An 18,430-nucleotide genomic window follows, 5' to 3' on the forward strand; every position below is an offset into this window, starting at 1 on the left:
GTCTAAGCATGTTGATTTTTACACTGTGAAACTGAAAAGAGGAAAAGATTTAATGTGTAATGTGTAGAAATTGGACAGAAACATTGAAAATCACTGCTATTGTCCTTTAAATTGCAAAGTGGCATGGGATTACTAAAGAAAAAATATTCTGTGTGTGGGAAAAAAAAACAACTGCTTTACTGTTAGTGAGTGCAATTGTGTGACTTTGTATCATTTGCACCTGCTTTATTGCTTGCTTAACTACTTAGTTGTTACTTGAGGTTATGTTGTAACAGATTTTTGTGGTCCTACCGCTTACATTTTAGCAATGTGTGAATCGGGATTAGTGGCTACTTCAGATATAACTAGGGAACCTACGTGCAGCTGATGCAACCGGCCCCTGACCCTGCCTCTTCTCTTGGAATATGGCACAGGTCAATGGGGTCTTAATCCCACTGTGTATCAGCACAGCCCAGTCTGACACACACAAACACTGACTTTCTCTGCCTCTTACTCACACATACACAAAAGCAAACACACATGCTGTCTGTTCCTCTCTTACACACGGACATGATACAGTACATGAGAACACACAAACTATAACGTTATCCTAAAAGAACACACACCCCTCTCTGAAAACTCCAAATCCAAGACTGAAGGCCAGTGCCGCCCTTAATATAGGAGTGTATTATATGGCTGGGACACAGGAACGATGCTTGTTGCTTCATTTCTGTTCAAGCCTGATCCCTCTAACTTCTGTCTTTGAATGTTAAATAGTTGCCCTGCACCACTGCCTCAACTGCTTCAGTGCTTGTAGGATTTGCTTGCCCTCTGCCTGCTTCCTCCCTCTACTCCCGTTTCTTCAGATCAACATGGTTGGACAACATCTTTCAAGTCACTCTCCTTCGATGAACTGTGCAGTTGCGATAAAGCAGCATTTGTGTATTTGCATATTTACACACAGAACACACACATGGACACATGCACATACACCACACACACACACACACAAACATTTTTTTAGGTTCAACTTCAACTGAGCTTAGGCGCTTCAGCCAGAGTGTGTCTTCTAAATGCTCATTGTTGACAGCTCTGTCATCTCTCGCATTGGTTCTAGGCGTCGCGCTGTAAGGACATCTGACAGGCTAGCAAAAACTGAGAATATGCTGTACTAGATATAATGAGACAAGATGAAGAGGGTGAAAAAAAAGCAGTCATTATAGTGTTGTGTGCAGCTCCAACATAGAAGATTAGGCAAGTCATTCCTCTTTTGCACAAACAGTGGTGTTGTAGTTATTCCTGTGTCAGCCATTAGTGATAATTGAGCAACTTAGGTCAGCTAAAACCACTCACAAAATAAGTGCATTGCAGTTCAGCAGCAGTGGAAAGATGGTTGGTGGTTGACTTGGATATGGGGGTGGGGGGGATGGGGGGGGGGGTAGGGGTGGGGGGGTGGGGGGGTGCTCTTATGAGTTAATGGAGGAGAAACACCCTGTTAAAATTGTTTACGGTGCACCACCGAGGGGCAAAAACATGAAAGACGACACCAGACAGCAAGTAAAAATAAAATCACAGCTGACACGAGCTGAAAATGATACATTCCTTTGCTTAATTGCTGCACAGAAACATTAGGAACAAAGGCTGCCGGGAAGTGCCGTGTCAAAGAAACTTTTACGAGTTGCAGTGACCCAAGTGTGAACTGATCAACTTGATTTGACCCGACATTATGAAACTCAACCTTGGTAGAGGAAGGGTATTGCAAGCAGTAGAGACTGGAACAGTATCTACATGATGAAAAGTGTCATGAAATCTCACCTCAGTGTTCCTTTTTTTAAAACCATCGTATTACCTGTCACAGTAGGGGTGTATAGGTGCGCACATTTCCTCCTCCCCCCCTGCCCCGTCCTTCAGGTGTACTTCTGTGCTGTCAGATCACCAAGTGGCTGTTTGCATGTTATAAGCAAAGGAAACAGATACTATATAGATACTATATATACATAGATATGTTTTTCCACTGGGAAATGCGTATTGGAATACATATACCTCTGATACACATTCTCAAAGACAATACACACACATTGAAACACCCACACTCATCGATACACACATAAATTCATACATACATATACTATATTGCAAACAGTAATGTGTGGAAAAACCTGAAAGAATCACATTTTTTATCCTGTTGAAAATGAATTTAATCTTCTAGATATACATAATGATATTGTGTTATACTAAGAAATGCCTTTTTTCTGTTTTTATCCTTATGATTTTCATAGATAAGAAAAACAATTCTTAAACTTGTGTTAAGCTTTGAGATGATGATCAAACAAACACTGTTGTGAAATAAAGTCATTTACTCACCTTCCATATCTACTCCTTTGCCCAGTAGAGAAAAAAAAGCAGAAAAACAATGGAGAAAAAAAAATCAAAATACATAAAAATGGTACAAAAAAATAAAGTTGATGTATTCTCTGCTTGTGTATAGTGAATGTTCCTCAGTCGCTGGGTGTGACACATGCCAGTCGACTGTGACAGTGCAGACCTGTTAATAACTTTTTTTGTACACCTGCTCATCATTGTAAAGGTGATAATAGTGATTCTTATGATTTAATCAATCTGGTAATGTGTTTTGTTTATAAGTCACAAATAAAGTTTTTCTTAAATATCTTAAGCTGTGTGATGAGTTGATGTCAAATTAACAGCATAAGTGGGCGTAAGAATATAGTATTTATTGTCAAAACAATTGTTATCATAGTATGACTCCATTAAATATTTCAGAAACATACAGTGCTTTCAGAAAGTGTTCAGACCCATTTCACGTTTTTTTATAAATTTGCAAAAAATTCTAAAATTCTGTTTTCACGCTGTCATTATGGAGTATTGAGTGCAGATTGATGAGGACTTTTTTTTTTTAAATTTAAACCTAAGGCTGCAACATAAACTGTGAAAAAACTGAAGGGGTCTGAACACTGTGTGTAAATAGCCCATTTTCCAGGAAGTAAGGCAACAGGGGCTGCTAAACTTAATTTGTATTTAATCATTCCAATCAGGGAGTATTAAATGCCTAAGGAAGTGTTCCTGGAAATCTCTGGCCATAAACTCAGACATTTTGTCCTTGCACTGTTGGGAAATTTGACAAAAAAAAAAAAAAAAAAGAAGAAACTTACTCAATCACCCCCTTCAGCCTCCTCAGTTCAACAGCAAAGTCATAAACATCCTTGTTATTTGGCAGGAGCGAACTCTGTTGCGACACATTTTAATCCTGTCCAACTGCCAAATGAAAAATGTTGTGGGATCAACCTGATGGACAACAGATGGCGAAATTTAGGGGAAGTGGATCACCATCCATGTGCTGACCTTATGGCTGAGAAAGCTGAGAAGGAAACAAATATAACAAAACAGCAATAGAAAAATGTGACATAGGTCACTTATAAAACCTTTAGTGCTTGGAGTTGAAGGGTCAGCATCATATCAGCACATTTAAAGTTAGCAGGAATTCAAGCACAACACAGAGGGTTAGAACTTAATCCCTCCCTCCATCTGAACAAAGAGGTCTCATTTTTAACGTTGTCTAAGGAAGCAGGAAACTGTTGATGTCTGCAACAAGGGCTCCATCTGTCTGTAAACTGGAGAAATCATTCATTCACACCTCGCTCGCTACTCCTCAAGTCCATCTGTCCAGCAATACTGCCACCTATTGACGGAAGCTGAGACTGGCAACTGACCCACATTGTTCATATTCTATAACACTGGGTTATAACATCCCACATTCTTTTGTGTGTGTGTATGTGTATATGTGTGTATGAAGAAAGCTGGGAAACAAAGATACAGAGTTGTTGTAGGCCTATAAGTTTGGGTGGAATCAGTATTGTTCAGCTTTGTAATTATTTGAATGTACAAGAATGACAGGCACAGTGTTTTTATCTTAATAGTCAATTCTGACATGGTTCAAGACTGATGTTGAGGAATGGGTTATAGCATGCCACTTCATAGATAGTAAACTACTCACCACTCAGTTGTATTAGGCAGATATTGTGGATCTAGACTAGTATTTTCCTTCTTTATTTTCGTCCTCTGGTTTCCTAATAATTCAAGAGATTTGGGTTGACGTGGCTTTGAAAATCAATGCCTCAATAAAAATTTAACAAAACAAACACAGAGTATGTTTTGTACTTATTTGTGCTATCAAAATGATGGAATCCACCATCCACTATTTCCTGTCTTCAAAAATAACCCATACCTCAAACTCCAAGCTAAAACCCTACTTAAAAGCTTTGTTAGAGCTGCTTGATATTCATCTGCCCCTTAGTGGCTGATTTTTATAAATGCATCTTTAAATAACTGTAAAATCCTGTCCTTTCATTCAGCTTTTGTATTCAGTATTTTACTTGCGTGAAATGTTTTTAAACCTGAATGTTAACTGCATCAGCACCACAGCAAATGTGAACCTAGCTGAACTATTAAAATGTTCTCAGTGGGTTCCTGCATGCCACATTCCCTGCTCACTATCATGGTGAAATTCAGAAGAAACCTCTCTTGTCTTGAATAAATAAATATAACAAACCTGATGTCATTTGGTTTTTGACCAAAATCAATGTCTTGCTCACTGAGAAATAACGTTTCAGCTGTTTTACTATGGAGCATATTTGATGTTGGATTTACTATCTTTAAAAGTTGAGCAACTACTGCTCCGGCAGTGAACTAGCTGGTACTAGCTGGTTGCCTATCTTCAACCCTTAATCTGTTCTTTTTTTTTTCAGTTTCATCTGAGCTAAAGTCATGAGTCATCTTGAGCCTATTTTCACTCCTGTGACCACCGTCATCCATAGAAAAGTGACTCTAAAGGTGAGAAATAAGAGAAAGATACTGATTTCTAATATTTACACACTTTTATACCAGCTATTAGGATGAATAAATGCAAACCACACAAAACTCTTACAGTGTCAGTAAAACTGTTGCGCCATGTTATTAAGGCACAGTAGGAATTTTCACTGATACAATATTGTGTAATCACCTTGAGGCTAGGGAAGAATTTTCTATTCACAAAGTCAGCTCCATGTTCCCCAGAGCTGCAGTGATGGAATATGAGTGCAATCTACTGAACACAGCACTCCCAGGACTCCTAAAATATGAACCTGTTTCAATGCAGAAACAGTCTTATTAAAACAGTTTTATTAATTACTGATAACCCCTGTCAAATGTCCACCTGATCTTTGAAAAGATCTCCCTTATAACACATGATGTGGAAATGCTTTAAACATTTACTGACATCAACTTATTGAAATAGGTCTATGAAGTGAATATTAGTCTCTCTCCCTTGACCTGTTTGTAAATTTCCTTTCAGCAGCCAGATTCCTATTTTGAACAGACCTTAAAAAGGGTTTTCAGGTGAGTCTAATTAAACCGAAGATCAGTCTATGAGCTGGATTCTTAGTGTGTTCAATAAATCCTATGAACAAATTGTCATGTTTGTACATCAGCTGTCACACAGTGGCCTCCATCATGGGCTTGGTGGGGGACTTCAAACTAATTAGTTAAATAAGAAATAGGTCAGTTTTTCAGGTCACAAAGTTTGAAACAACTTTCTCTGACTTTGTGTCAATTTGTCTTGATTGTTGTTTTCACATAAGTTCTCAAACAGACTCCACTGCTCTTTGCTGTCGCTCAGAATGAGAATTCATTGGGACAGGGCTCACCACGGGACAGTTTGATATGGCTGTACTTTCACTTCTGATCACTCCTCTGATCACAAGCCTCTTCCCACTAGACTCTGTCCTGGAGTTGTAAAAAGGATAATTGAATTTCTTAAGCACTGAGGCCATTTGTCTGTGATGGAATTAGTGTGTGACAAGAATTTGTACAGGCTCCTACTTTTGATGTTCAGCTTTCATATTTGAATTGTTCCTATACAACAAGTGTAGCCTAGTTCATTTGTAAAAGTAATGCATTCAAAATTTTACTAAATGAACTAAAGTGGAGCCAAAGTACTGAAAGTATTAATTTTGCACAATGAATGAATAATATCTGTTATGTTATTGGTTTATAATTATTGATGCATTAATGTGCACATTACTTGAATGTCACAGCTGGTAAAGGTGAGGCTCATTTTATTTACTTTACACTCTGCTGGGTATCTTGTTAATTTCCCCTGGTATCAATAAAGTCTTATCTCAACGTAAATAAAAAAAAATTAAAAAATAAATCAATTTGATGATTATATTTTGTATCAAATCTGAATGTTCAACACAACTGGTAACAATCAAATTGGCTAAATTCTCCTAACTTATCAAATAAATGTGGGTAGAAAATGCAATACATGCCTCTGAAATGTAGTAGAGTTGAAATATAAAGTAGCAAGGATGATGGAATAAATTATTACCTCAAAATTGTACAGTAGTCGAGCAAATGTACTTGGTATCCTTCCACCACTGTTGTTTACTTAAATCAATATAAGAAAGTGCTTGAAGTAACATGTAACAAATGTGATGTGCGTGAGACTTCAAGAGTCTCACACACTGTGAGAGAAATGGAAAGACTATGTTAAATAAAAAAAATATGTGTAACTGTAACTGATGACATTACACACTAAATAAACTAGCCTTGTTATTATTATGTCCTAACAGACTATGTAGACTATATACCAGAAGGTAAGACAGCAGTCATAATGTAAAAATAAATCAACAGTAACAATGAATTAATTATAAATAAATATGTACTACTCTGCACTTATTTAGTTCTCCCTAAAAATGAAACCAGCTCCATATCTGTCCAGATAATATGTCATAAATCAGTTTTCTTGGTACTGGTACAAAACAAATGTCAGCAAATTGTTTGACAACTGATTACATAAAGGCCATTTATATGAAATCTCACCAACTGAACCACTGTCAGTAAAGAATGTGAAATGAATGTTTCTTGACTTCAGTGATAGTCTTGAAATATATAATATATATATATATATATATATATATATAATAGTCTTGATTGTTCATGTTTTAAATATAGAAACGGGACTTTCCAGAACAAATATAGTTGTGGTAAAATTATTTTCTCACTGTTATTTTGTCCTATTGCCTCCTCAGACATCTACAGCTTTGTTTACATTCACATTTGTTTTACTACAGTTGTCAGCTCATTTTCCTGCTTTTTAAGTTGCATGGTAATTTACACACGGTCCCTACCCCACTGATGCAAGTCACTTCCTCTCTCTCTGTCTCTCCCTTGCTCTCCTTCTCTTTCTCCACCCAGCTGTAGATCAGGATGCATGCATTCTGGGAAGGAGGATAGTGGCAGGAATAAGAGAGAGGGAGAGGGGGTGAGAGAGAGAAAGAGAGAGAGAGGGAGAGGGAGGAGGAGGAGGTAAAAAGGCAAGACATAGTAGGACAGAGTGTGTTGGAGGGCAGCATACAGTAGCATACTGCTGTGTTGTGATTATGGAGTGAGCATGGGAGCAGCAGGACCAAAACAAGAGGAGAAGAGGATACAGTGAGGACACAGCTTGGTTTTATGCCTGATCAATAAAAGGCAGATTGGGTCAGAATCTGAGCATTGGAAAAGAGGCTCATTCAAGCAGCATTGCTTTGCAGAACAGACTGCCTGCAGACTCCTCTGAGTTTGAATGCCACCAACAAGGGATTTTAAAATATGAGGACAAAGTGACTTTAAACCTTGAGGACTGAGGAGGACATAAAAACAGAAAGCAGAAAACTAGCTCCTGACATTTGGACTCAAGAAAACAAGACATCTCGCAGCAGGATCAAACAAACACTCAGGTATGACTGTTAATAGAATCACATGAACGCATTAGGTAGTAATTCTGCTGAAGCTTTTTTTTTTTAGTCCTGATCATTAAAAAGTGTGTAGCATTGCAGGAACATATTTATTTTCCCCCTCTGCAAAGGGGGATTTAATAGTGTATTAACAGGGCAGGACAGATGTCACTTAGCGTTACACAGTGACAACAGACATAGGTCACTTGACTGAGCTTAAGTAACATTAGATGACACAACAACCAAAATAATAGTCCCCACAGGTAAAGATGACTAAATATTCTTTTTGTAATTATGACGTCCCTGAATGAAGACTGTTGGGGAGGATGGAGAGGAGGAAGGAAGCCTTGTCAGAATGTGTTTGCATGAAATTTTTGTCATAAATCGGCACACACATACACACACAAGCACACACACGTTCACATTCACACTGGGTATTTTGCTGTACAATAATAAAAAGCCTGCTCACATGCAAAAAAAGAAAAAAAAAATCCACACATTATCGCCGCATCGTTGACTGCTGAACTGTTGTCGTGTAAATCCTTAAAATGACCTCCTGCACGCACAAGTAAAACTGGCACATGTTAATTCATGGGTGGCACGGACACACACACACACACACACACACACAAACTGCCCTCTGAGTGAATGGGTGTTCCAGTTAGATGCACACAAAGTCTAATGAAGTCTATACTGTAGCACCAGTGTATACATTATGCCCTCTTTCCAAGGTGAGCTGCATGTGGAGGACAACAGAGTGGAGGCAGCTCTGTGACAGACATTACAATGAGAGAGGAGACAGAGTTCACCACAAGAGCTATGTTTTGAATTTTATTCCACAAATGTATTATTCTGTGTGTTGTCAGACATCGAAGGGGATCTGTGCAGTATATTTGAAGTGCTAATATAATATAGAGCACTTGTTTTCACAGCTACAGTCCTCTCCTATTATCAGCATTAACAGATTGCCATTCCTTATTCTTCTCCAGTCACACCATGTTAGTGAAGTTTGAAAGTGAGAGCATAATTCTTTCAGCCTCATCTCAAATCTGCAATACATTTTCTTTTGACAACTCTGGTTATATTTCATTTCTGCATTATTGAAGCAGTTGCTTGTCTCAGTTCTAGCTCTGTGCATTGTTTCAACTTGTCCTGCTTACTCATGAATTTCTTTCACAGCACCATCTCTAATGCCTCTCACTGTAAACTTGTTCCTCTCTTACTTTTAGACGGATGTAATGGTGTGGAAACGCTGCCGTGCTCTTGTGTTATCAGACTTTTGAGTCCGTCAGGAAAGGGATGGGGAGACGAGCGGCTGACCTGACGACTCCGGTTCCAGTTTTAGGTGTCCCCGCTCTGGTTGGAGTGCGTGGTCTGAAGACAACAGGAGGAGACAGAACCGGAGGAGCCCTGCTGCAGACGTGGGGACTTCATTGCAGTGTTGGTGTTCAGACGTCCCCGGGGATAAGCAGACCACCTATCCAGCACAGTGTACAGCTAACCGATACACTTGCCACGCCATCAGATAGCATTACTCAACCATCCAACACCTATATTACCAAGGAAACGGAGTACAAGGAGATATTACTGCAAACAAAGGGTGACAAGGAGAAAAGGGCTATTTTAAAACAGAAAAGTGGGGAATCCAAGACCAAAAAGGAAGTGACTTTCAAAGCAGTTGGAGGTGAGGCCTCTAAGGATGTGGCCTGCAGTCAGAGGAACAGTGGTGGGACTTATTGCTATGCCAGGGCAATCAAGACCAACCCACACTTTGCAGGGAATGTAACCAATGTCAGGCCTAAACTGAAAACTGCTGCCCGCTACACCAATGGCAGCGTGGTAGATTCGGAGGCGATCGGTGGGATTAGCGTCGAGAACGATGAAGCAGAGCCTGTTAAGAGTGCAACCTCTCGTGGAAGAGACCAAGCCAGACTGCAAGGTCATTATGCAGAGCAGTCTGGGAAGACGCTGCTGTTATCTGCTCCCCGACCTTTTGATGTGCCACAAAAAATATGCAGCCATTGCGGTGGGAGGCAGTCTGTTACCACCGGCGCTGCCACTTTGGGGGAGAAAAGCCCTGCTGCTGATGCTTGCCTGTTAAAGTCAGCCCTCACGACGCTCTCGACTACCACACATTTCCAGATGCCCCATATGGAGAGAAACAGAGACCTCAAGCCCACCCATCATCAAATCCCTGACAGCATCACAAACAGAGACAACGGGACACACATTACAGTCACTCCGCAAATTTTCTATCTTAACGAAGAATTAAGGTATAGAAAAACACCACATCCTGCGTGCCCAGTGCACTCTAGAGGTAATCTGGTCACTTTGTCGGATACACACGCTGTAGTTGATGCAACATCCACTCAACCCACAACCATCCTACATGCTAAAACCATCACTGTCACAAAAGCGACAATCGAAACAAGACAAAATGAGGCCAGTTTAAAATCCTTTGCAGAACCGACACAGGACAGTAAAATCCCCCGACCAACAAGTCTGACATTGACTCCACAGATGGCCACAGCTACCAGGCCAAACAACCCACATTCACACACTTATCCTAAGCTCCTCAAGACATCGCAACTGAACTCTACACAATACAATGTGCCTCAAAATGTGTGTGTATCTGTGCACGCTACACCTGAAAAGACTCTGTCACCACCTCCTCATTCCAACGCTACACCTGGAAACACACCCAACACCGACACACACAAAACCACCATGACCTTTGATACCGCGTTGACGTCCACAAAAGGAGATGCTAATGCTCAACATGAAACCGCACTGCTGCACTCAACGCACACAGCACGAGTGAACATAGCAACAAATACAACTGATAGCCCACAAACGACACCGAAACGTCCCACCTTATCGCAAGCAAAAGATGCATCAGACCCCAGTCATAAAGCAGGAACAGCTGCACAGCACACACCTGCAGGTCCACCATGTACCTCACCTGATCCAGCTCAGAAACCGCAAGAGAAGCTGTCCTCAAAAGTTCACATCAACCCAACTGCAGTGCCCACTTTTGCTAATACACCACACGCAACAACACCGCACCTCAGCGTTGTTGTTCCGCAGAATCGTGACACTACTTCAAATCAAACTGTGCAGGCCAGCGCTAAACATAATGCTAAATCGCTGGTTAGACAAATTCACCTAATTCAGCCTAACTCTTCAAATTCTGAACCTGCTCTACATGTATCTGCTGCATCTCTGAACACAACATCTAGTGCAACTAAACCTTTGCACTCAAGAGCTAGGTTCCCTTCGAGTGCAACTCCCAGTTTCACATCTACATGTAACAGCACTCTGTACAAAAGTATCGCCCTCAGGAACTCCTCAGTCAGTCTGAAGTATTCACCATCTGCATCTAACTCAGAAAACCAAAGTAATGTCTGTGTATCAAGTACAACTTTGCTTCAATCAACAGACACAAAGCAGGAAGAACTTAATGAAGCACCTCGCACTCGTAAACCCAGTGGCACACAAGAGACAGACATCAGACCTCAAACGAGTAATGAGTCTGTTGTCTGTTGTGTTTCCAATCAGGAAAACAACTCCACAGCAACTCCACTCGCATTATCTAAGCCACTTAATGTGTCAACAAATCATAACAGAGGCAGTGATGCAGGCACCCACAACCTTAAATCAATAATGAATCCCAATACTCAATCATGTGCTGATAAGAACAAATGCAGTGGTAATCAAATCAATGAATTAGTTGTGCATGAGTCAAAACACCATGAAAATTCAGATCTATCACAGGTCACTAACCTTCAGAATCACATTTCCCTAATTAAGTCAAGCAGCTCTTGTCTGCAGGGTTACATAAACACGGAACAACAAAGGCCCGCACATTATGAAGGAAACACAAAAACAGAGCACGAGGGACACTGTGCTACTTGCCCACCAGTACAGACAACCCAGGAGACTGATCCAAATACAGAACAATTTGCATTGGGTATATCATCCAGACATGCAAAAATTAAGCTTAAATCCAATGCAGATAAACACACACATCCCAGTTACTTAACACCCTCTGTCATAGCACAAACAAACTGCATTAGCTCATCACCGGCAAACACTAGAGCACATGTTGACCCTATCACCCAATCTGTCCACCAAAACTCTGATTCAGAACTATCATCACTACCACAAGTACATGCAGGTCCAGAGTTTCCTTTTACTTCCCCGGCCCCATTCAACAGTGAGGGTCAGCTTTGTGCACGCACAGGCCCTGAATGTAATTCCATATTGCAGTCATCAACAATGCACTTGGCATCCCATCCCCGCCTCCAGTCCCGCGAGGTGGAGGCAATCGTCCGGCCGGATTCAAAGTTTAGCCCTGCTCCTCCTCAGCCCTGCCCAGAGGACTCCAGCCTGGCTCACTCCCACCCAGCTGATGCAGCCCTGTTGCTGCCTCCTTCCCCACAGTGCTGCAAATCAGCAGCCCTACAGCAGAGGCTGGAGACTGTGGAGGCCAGCCTGGCAGCCAACAAGGACAGGATCACTACTCTGCTTAACATTATCCATGACCTGGAGAAGTGCCACAGTCCCAGCAGCGGGTAAGAGATTGTGCCTGTGTGTGTGTGTGTGTGTGTGTGTGTGTGTGTGTGTGTGTGTGTGTGTGTGTGTGGGCTGTGTGTGGTTGGGGTTCAGTTCGTGTTTTTTGTTGTGCAAACAAAACACTGCAGGATCAGCAGTGCTGGAATCTGGAGTGAAAAAAACTTTCCTCATTAACGAAGAGCATAATGATTTGCAACAGAATTACTCAATGATTCCATGAACATTTAACATTTTTGAACAACAACTATTAAACCTGAAGGGTCATATACAACGTGTAAATTATTAATATACTACATTCATTCCAGTACAGGTACAGCTGCCAGAATTTGGTCTAGGGAATTACTGTAAAAGCCGTCCTGCAGTGCTGATCTTTGCCTTTCCAGTGAGTCATCACTTGTGTTTACTGGAACCACTCAGTGGCTTTGTAATTCATTTGCAAACTGGACTGTTTTTCAGTCTAAACAACTTGTGTGTGTATGTGTGTGTGTGTGTGTGTGTGTGTTTGTTAATTATATGACTTTTTTCATCATAGTTCAGTGGAGAAATCACTGGTCTCTGCAATGGCAATAACAGACAGTGTACAACAGAAAACCAAGCTCTAGACTGTTTTTCACTATTTTCACCTGGAGACATACTGTATAGGCAGATATACTAATATTAATCAACCGATACCAATTTGGCCTTGCACCTATATTTACTTTTACAACTTGTTTTTTTGTTTTACAACAACTTTTAGGTTTCCATTAACCTGCTTAATGCACAGTTTGAAATTGCGAACTTAAAAATCAGTTATGGAAACATGTGATTTTCAAAAAAATGTATACACTCTCATGAGGAAGTTTTTCAGACTATTCAACAAAGCAATATTTCATGAAATTGAAATAGAAAAACTTTTTTTACATTCAAGTCAGCCACCTGCCATATCATGCCCCTAGAGGCAGTCTGCTGGAAATCTGTCGTCAGGTGTAACTGGGATGATATTGTGAGAGGAGAAAACCCCGTGTTATTCGCATGTTCCTCATTTAATGGAAACACAGACCACTCACAACTGTGTTTTGTCAACTTTTCGAAAAAAAAAAGGCTACGATTTTGGGTAAAAGTGGTCATCCACCCCCAAATTAGGTCACCCCCCAAAATGTACTGTATCTGGTGACTGCAATTTATTTTTTTTTTAATTTGCAAAACTTAGAGGTGATGTTGTTGATTTTATTTAGATGCAGCAAATTGTCAAGTGAAACTTCCTGATGACATTGAACTAGTATCCATGTTGGTTAAAAATAGAAACAAATAACCATTAGCATACACTATGATATAACACAAACACACAGTTGAAGGTGGCCACAATGTTAAGATGTTGCTGGTTTTGTAAATGTGCTCTAAACCAGGGTTCATGGTGTGATGATGTGAAGCTGTAACATTGCAAACAGGTTAGTGGACGTGCGCCTCAGTGTGACAGAAACCTACTTGGGCGTTTCAAGAGGGCACATCTCCGAGAGATTTATTTAGCCATATAACTCTTCTGGGACAAATAACAGGAATTAAAACGGCCTGCTGGCAATGTGTCTCTGTCAATCATTCTCATCCACTGTAGTGTGCTAATAAGCTGTGACTGCCTCTGAGGTCATGTTTCAGAATAACCAGCTCCTAATAACCGACTGATGTCTGACATAATGCATGTTATACAGCTCATCACTGCCATCAGCGACAGTCTGAGTGAACATCAGACAGAGGGGATGAGTGGAGAGAATAATTAACTGTGGTTCTGAGAGAATGAGAGCTTGGGAAGTTATTCACAGTATGCAATTTACTTTTGTTTACTTCAGTCGCCGATGCTTCAAAACTGGACAGGACCTCAAAAACTGCACCACCTGCCAGAAGACTGCCTGTATAGTGTACAGGTGAGATACGAGTGAAATGTCCAGTTTTGTCTGTCTGCAGTTTCTGAACTGATGAGTGATCAGAGCAGCTCTGGTATTCAACTCTTGCACAAAAATAAAATTATGGTTAGTATATGCTATATGAATACATCATATGATATCACCTCATGCTACTACTCAGTGTTGATGATAGAAAACTTTCATCAAAGTTGACAGTAAGATAAAACATTCCCATGTGAGATATTTTTGAGGAGATTAAGAAAACAATTAAAATGAAATTAATATGTTAGGCTGAGACTTGAAAGCCATATTATAATTACTACTGGAAGGTTGTTTATTTTACGCTGACAAAAAAAGTGTGGGGGCATGAAAATAATTTCAATAAATTCAGAAAAATCTAAAATGTGCAGTTGCAGCTCATGTGCTAGTGCATTACTTTTTGTTTTGACATGCATAGGAACATGTATCAGTTTACTCAAGGACAATTTCAGCATAGAGATTGCATTTATGTTTTCAGAGACACAGTACAACAAGGTTAAGCCCACTTGCCATTTGAGTTGCCAAACAGCTCTCTGTCCGCCTACTCGTTTAAAAAAAGCTCCGTCCTGCTCATTTGTTTCTTGCTCAGAACACATTTTGCTCTCTGAGTACAGCATAAATCTTTTAGAGAAGCTGTCAGATTTAAGCGCTTACTATATGTGACTCAATCTATTCATTCAGCTGATTTATGCAGATTACGATGGACTTCTTAGAATTCAAGCAAGCAAAGAGGAACAAGTCAGGCCTAAGCAGTGTGCATGATGGATTTATAATTATTTATAATGACCACTTTACTGGAGTCATTGTTAGAATTGTTCATTTGCAGACAAGGTGATTTGATTTCATACAAGAGAAAATATTTTAGCAGGTGAGGTGAGTTGCAAGAGATGAGTCCCAAAAATGTATATATATATATATATATATATTCACATCCTGCAGCAATTCTAAAAGGAAAACATCAGTTTCAACCTGCCTTTCTGACAAAATAAAGAGGGTTGTGTGCATGCACAGTACATCCTCACAATCCTCACAATGATGAAACTGTCTTTCATTTCAAAGATAGTGACAGATATTGTTCGACCGTGGTCTGAGAAAAGCTTTTACATATATTTTGTTAAGTTTGTTGAAGCTGTAGTGTACTAAAACATGCAATAATGGATAGCTCAGATATGCTAACTTTGGTCTTGGTTTGCACCCATTAGTTGAAATGTTGCATCAGTTGGAAGCGACAGAAAAATAAAAATCTTAACAGTGGTCCCAGACATACTGAGTGTGGAAAGGAGGCTAAGAGAGGCTAAGAAATCAAAAAGTTTTCTCATCATCTTTTGGAAAAATGCCTCTTGCTCTGCAAAGAAAAACCTAAAATGGTCGTTATCTTGAAATATTCAAAACATTCCCCTTGATCCACTTATTTTCAAAAGCGCTTTAACATGACAAAAAGATATTACGTAAGTTGAATTGCTGACTGGGGTGTGTTGGCATCTGGTCCTTAAAGGCCAAGTGGAAGATAAGCATACTCAAACAAGACGTGTGTACCTTCAGAGATATCAGGCTACCCTGCTGGGGAATGTCTTTCTGCCCAAACCAATCAACCACTTTGAAATCTGACAAGCACAGGCCTTCCCACACGAGAGCTACCACAAAAACCAAAGCCAACTGTAGCAGCACAGTTTACAGTGATTTGCAGCATTAGAAAAAGCCTTATGCATTATAGAAAAATGAGCTGGGAAAGCAGATCTGACACATAGACGCATTCACTGAATTGGAGAGCTGAATTGGATACGTTTTATGTTATTTTACATCTGTGTTTTCTGGGGGGGTTTAGTAACTTTGGGCTGCATGTCTGTCTGTGCAGTGTGGAGTATGACTTCAGGCAGCAGGAAAGACGCTTCTTGGAGGTACTGAATCATTCAGCGAGGGGAAACAATGCTTTCTCCATGCACCTATCCCAGCCCTTAAACTTCAGCCTGCTCAGAAATGTCATCATCAAGAACTTAACAAAGTCAAAGGTGAAAAGCAAAAAGCTTTGCAAGACCCTGTTTAAATGGCTGCCCAGGAAAATCCAGCAGGTGTAGACCTCTTAACAATACCTGTGTGCTGTTTAATAGCCATAGCCTGTGTTACAAGTGACCAGCAGAAGCCTTTGCAGAGGACTCTTATGATTCCCTTGCTCCCCATAGAAAGAGATTACTTTGAATAAGGTTCTCGCCCATTAGAGCTCCACTCTCCTGCACATTGTCAAAGCTCATGGGCAGGATTTTGTACTGGAATTTGCTCCTGATCTTTGTGACCTTCACATCACTTTTGAAAGTTAATGTTAATTTGTTGTCAATGTGCCTGCTTTAAGATTTATGGCTACCCACAGCCACAGACTTGTTTATCTCATTTTACATATAAGAATCTGTTCTCTTTGCACTGTTATGATTAATGCTCTATGAGTTCCTGTTGATGTTCTGTTTCCCTTTCGAATGTCCCCTCACCTGCTTCTCCTAAGAATAAATGTGCAATACAAAAGAAGTTTTTGAATGGAATTATTTTGAAATGCAGAAATAAATCTGAATTTGCCAACAGCTGATTTGTCTGTAAATCTGTTCATTTGTCCAGAACTTTGTGCTTTGTTTAATTCTCAGTGTTAATAGTTAAAGCAGTTTTCAGCTGAGACAAAGAACTTCAATGCATCTAAACCTTTTCACAACTGCAAACTGGCCATGAGAGAGCAGAAAATAGAAAAACATTCATTATGCTTTTGCCAATTGTGCTGATGGTCTCCAAATCCCTGAACAATATGGACTTCATAAAAGGGCTCTGAGTAAAACAATGACATGACGAAAGGCTGCAATGAAGCATGAGTCACAGTGAAAATGTTCATGTGCACAAACCCATGCACACACTTATGGACACAGACACATGGACATGAAAGGGGAGCTGCAGCAACCTGAAATAAATCCTGGTGGGTGGTTTCATGAATTATCAATGCAAGGGGAGATTTAGAGAATTCTGGATAAAAGCTTACAGTATGAGTGAGGAACATATAAACAGTGAAGCAGAGGCAGAGCAGGAGGTACTTTAAAGATGCTTTGATTAAAATGTCTCAAAGAAGAAATAATACCAAGTGGAAATGAAATTCTTGCAATAATGGTACTAGAGGGAAATGTGGGCTCATAGCAAACTCTAACAGCCTGGTGGCTTCATGGAGGTAGGTCACTTCTGCCACCAAGTTACTTTCAACCACTGCAAGTAACATTCAGGTTTTTTTTCACACTTTGCAAACCTAGAGGATTTTTAATCATTTAACGTTCTGTTTCATGTTGTCGACTCTAAATGTCTTAATATTCTCTTTGCACGTGCATCAGCCTTGTACGTGTCTGCCAGATGAATCTAAATTGACTTTTCATCCAAATTTAAGCCACATTTTTACGATATATTTTTTAGATCTTGGTCATTTTTAATTATATATTTTAAGCAGGAAGGATTTTCAGTATCAGAGAAACAAGCAAAGCAAACATTTGTTATTTTGCTATTATTTTGATTGCGAGACTTCTAGCAATAGAAGTAACATAGTGTATGCCTAATGGTCAAAATTGATAAAGTTTCAGCTGCAGAACTATAATATAGAATACAAACAATAGGGCAGCATCATAAGATATTAATATTTGAACACATGTTTCTCTGTGTCTGTCAGACAGTGGAACAAGTATAGTGTCTGTAATGCAGCCCATTAAGAATACATGTTACCCAGCAGTCACTAACAAGCCGCTCTGCTGCTGCTAAAAACCTGATTTTATAACCATGATGTCATCTGAAAAAATCCCTGAACACACAAGTTAAAGACAAAGACGGTGCTGTAAATTTACTTGTAAATTGTAAAATGATCACTCAGAGTAAAAGTTAGAAGCTCGTTCATTTCAGATGCCATGTGTTCAATTGAATGACAGGTATAGGGAGATGTGCCTGAGGAGGGAAAATCCCGACCTCGCACTCACAGGGCAGTGCTGGTGACTCTCTCCTACAGAAAGTAGCTAAAGCTTATGAGATCTCGATAACCCGCCCCTCACCTCAAAGGCTACATCAGTCATCTACTAGCATAACACACCAGACGTGCTAAACTGTCCACAGTTGAGTTGCATTATGGGTAATATGAGCACCAGATTCTGACAACAAAGAATAAATAAATAACAAAGATGGTGT

The 18,430-nt window shown here is 40.0% G+C and overlaps 1 protein-coding gene across 2 annotated transcripts; it reads left to right on the plus strand.

The window, feature by feature from the left end:
* Nucleotides 1–7,318: 7,318 nt before the first annotated feature.
* Nucleotides 7,319–16,532, plus strand: LOC139608051 (uncharacterized). Of its 2 annotated transcripts, XM_071461504.1 has the most exons (4): nucleotides 7,319–7,754; nucleotides 8,981–12,325; nucleotides 14,150–14,224; nucleotides 16,098–16,532. In XM_071461504.1, exons 2-4 carry the CDS (start codon nucleotides 9,051–9,053, stop codon nucleotides 16,315–16,317), a joined length of 3,570 nt encoding a protein of 1,189 aa, XP_071317605.1. In that variant the 5' UTR covers nucleotides 7,319–7,754; nucleotides 8,981–9,050; the 3' UTR covers nucleotides 16,318–16,532. The 2 variants fall into 2 exon arrangements, with proteins under 2 accessions (XP_071317605.1, XP_071317606.1); XM_071461505.1 differs by lacking the exon at nucleotides 7,319–7,754 and having other exon boundaries at nucleotides 8,919–12,325.
* The last annotated feature ends 1,898 nt before the right edge of the window (nucleotides 16,533–18,430 follow it).

Source organism: Trachinotus anak, unplaced genomic scaffold (genome assembly GCF_046630095.1).
Source record: "Trachinotus anak isolate AG129_WGS33_773 ecotype Australia unplaced genomic scaffold, CSIRO_AGI_Tana_v1 ptg000024l, whole genome shotgun sequence".
Classification (NCBI taxonomy): domain Eukaryota; kingdom Metazoa; phylum Chordata; class Actinopteri; order Carangiformes; family Carangidae; genus Trachinotus; species Trachinotus anak.

What these genes read in the sequence shown, in the direction of transcription:
- LOC139608051 (XM_071461504.1), top strand. Translation starts at nt 9,051, where the DNA reads ATGGGGAGACGAGCGGCTGACCTGACGACTCCGGTTCCAGTTTTAGGT. An exon ending in TGCCACAGTCCCAGCAGCGG is followed by an intron (nt 12,326 to 14,149) that starts GTAAGAGATTGT and finishes TGTTTACTTCAG; the next exon opens with TCGCCGATGCTTCAAAACTG. An exon ending in ACTGCCTGTATAGTGTACAG is followed by an intron (nt 14,225 to 16,097) that starts GTGAGATACGAG and finishes CTGTCTGTGCAG; the next exon opens with TGTGGAGTATGACTTCAGGC.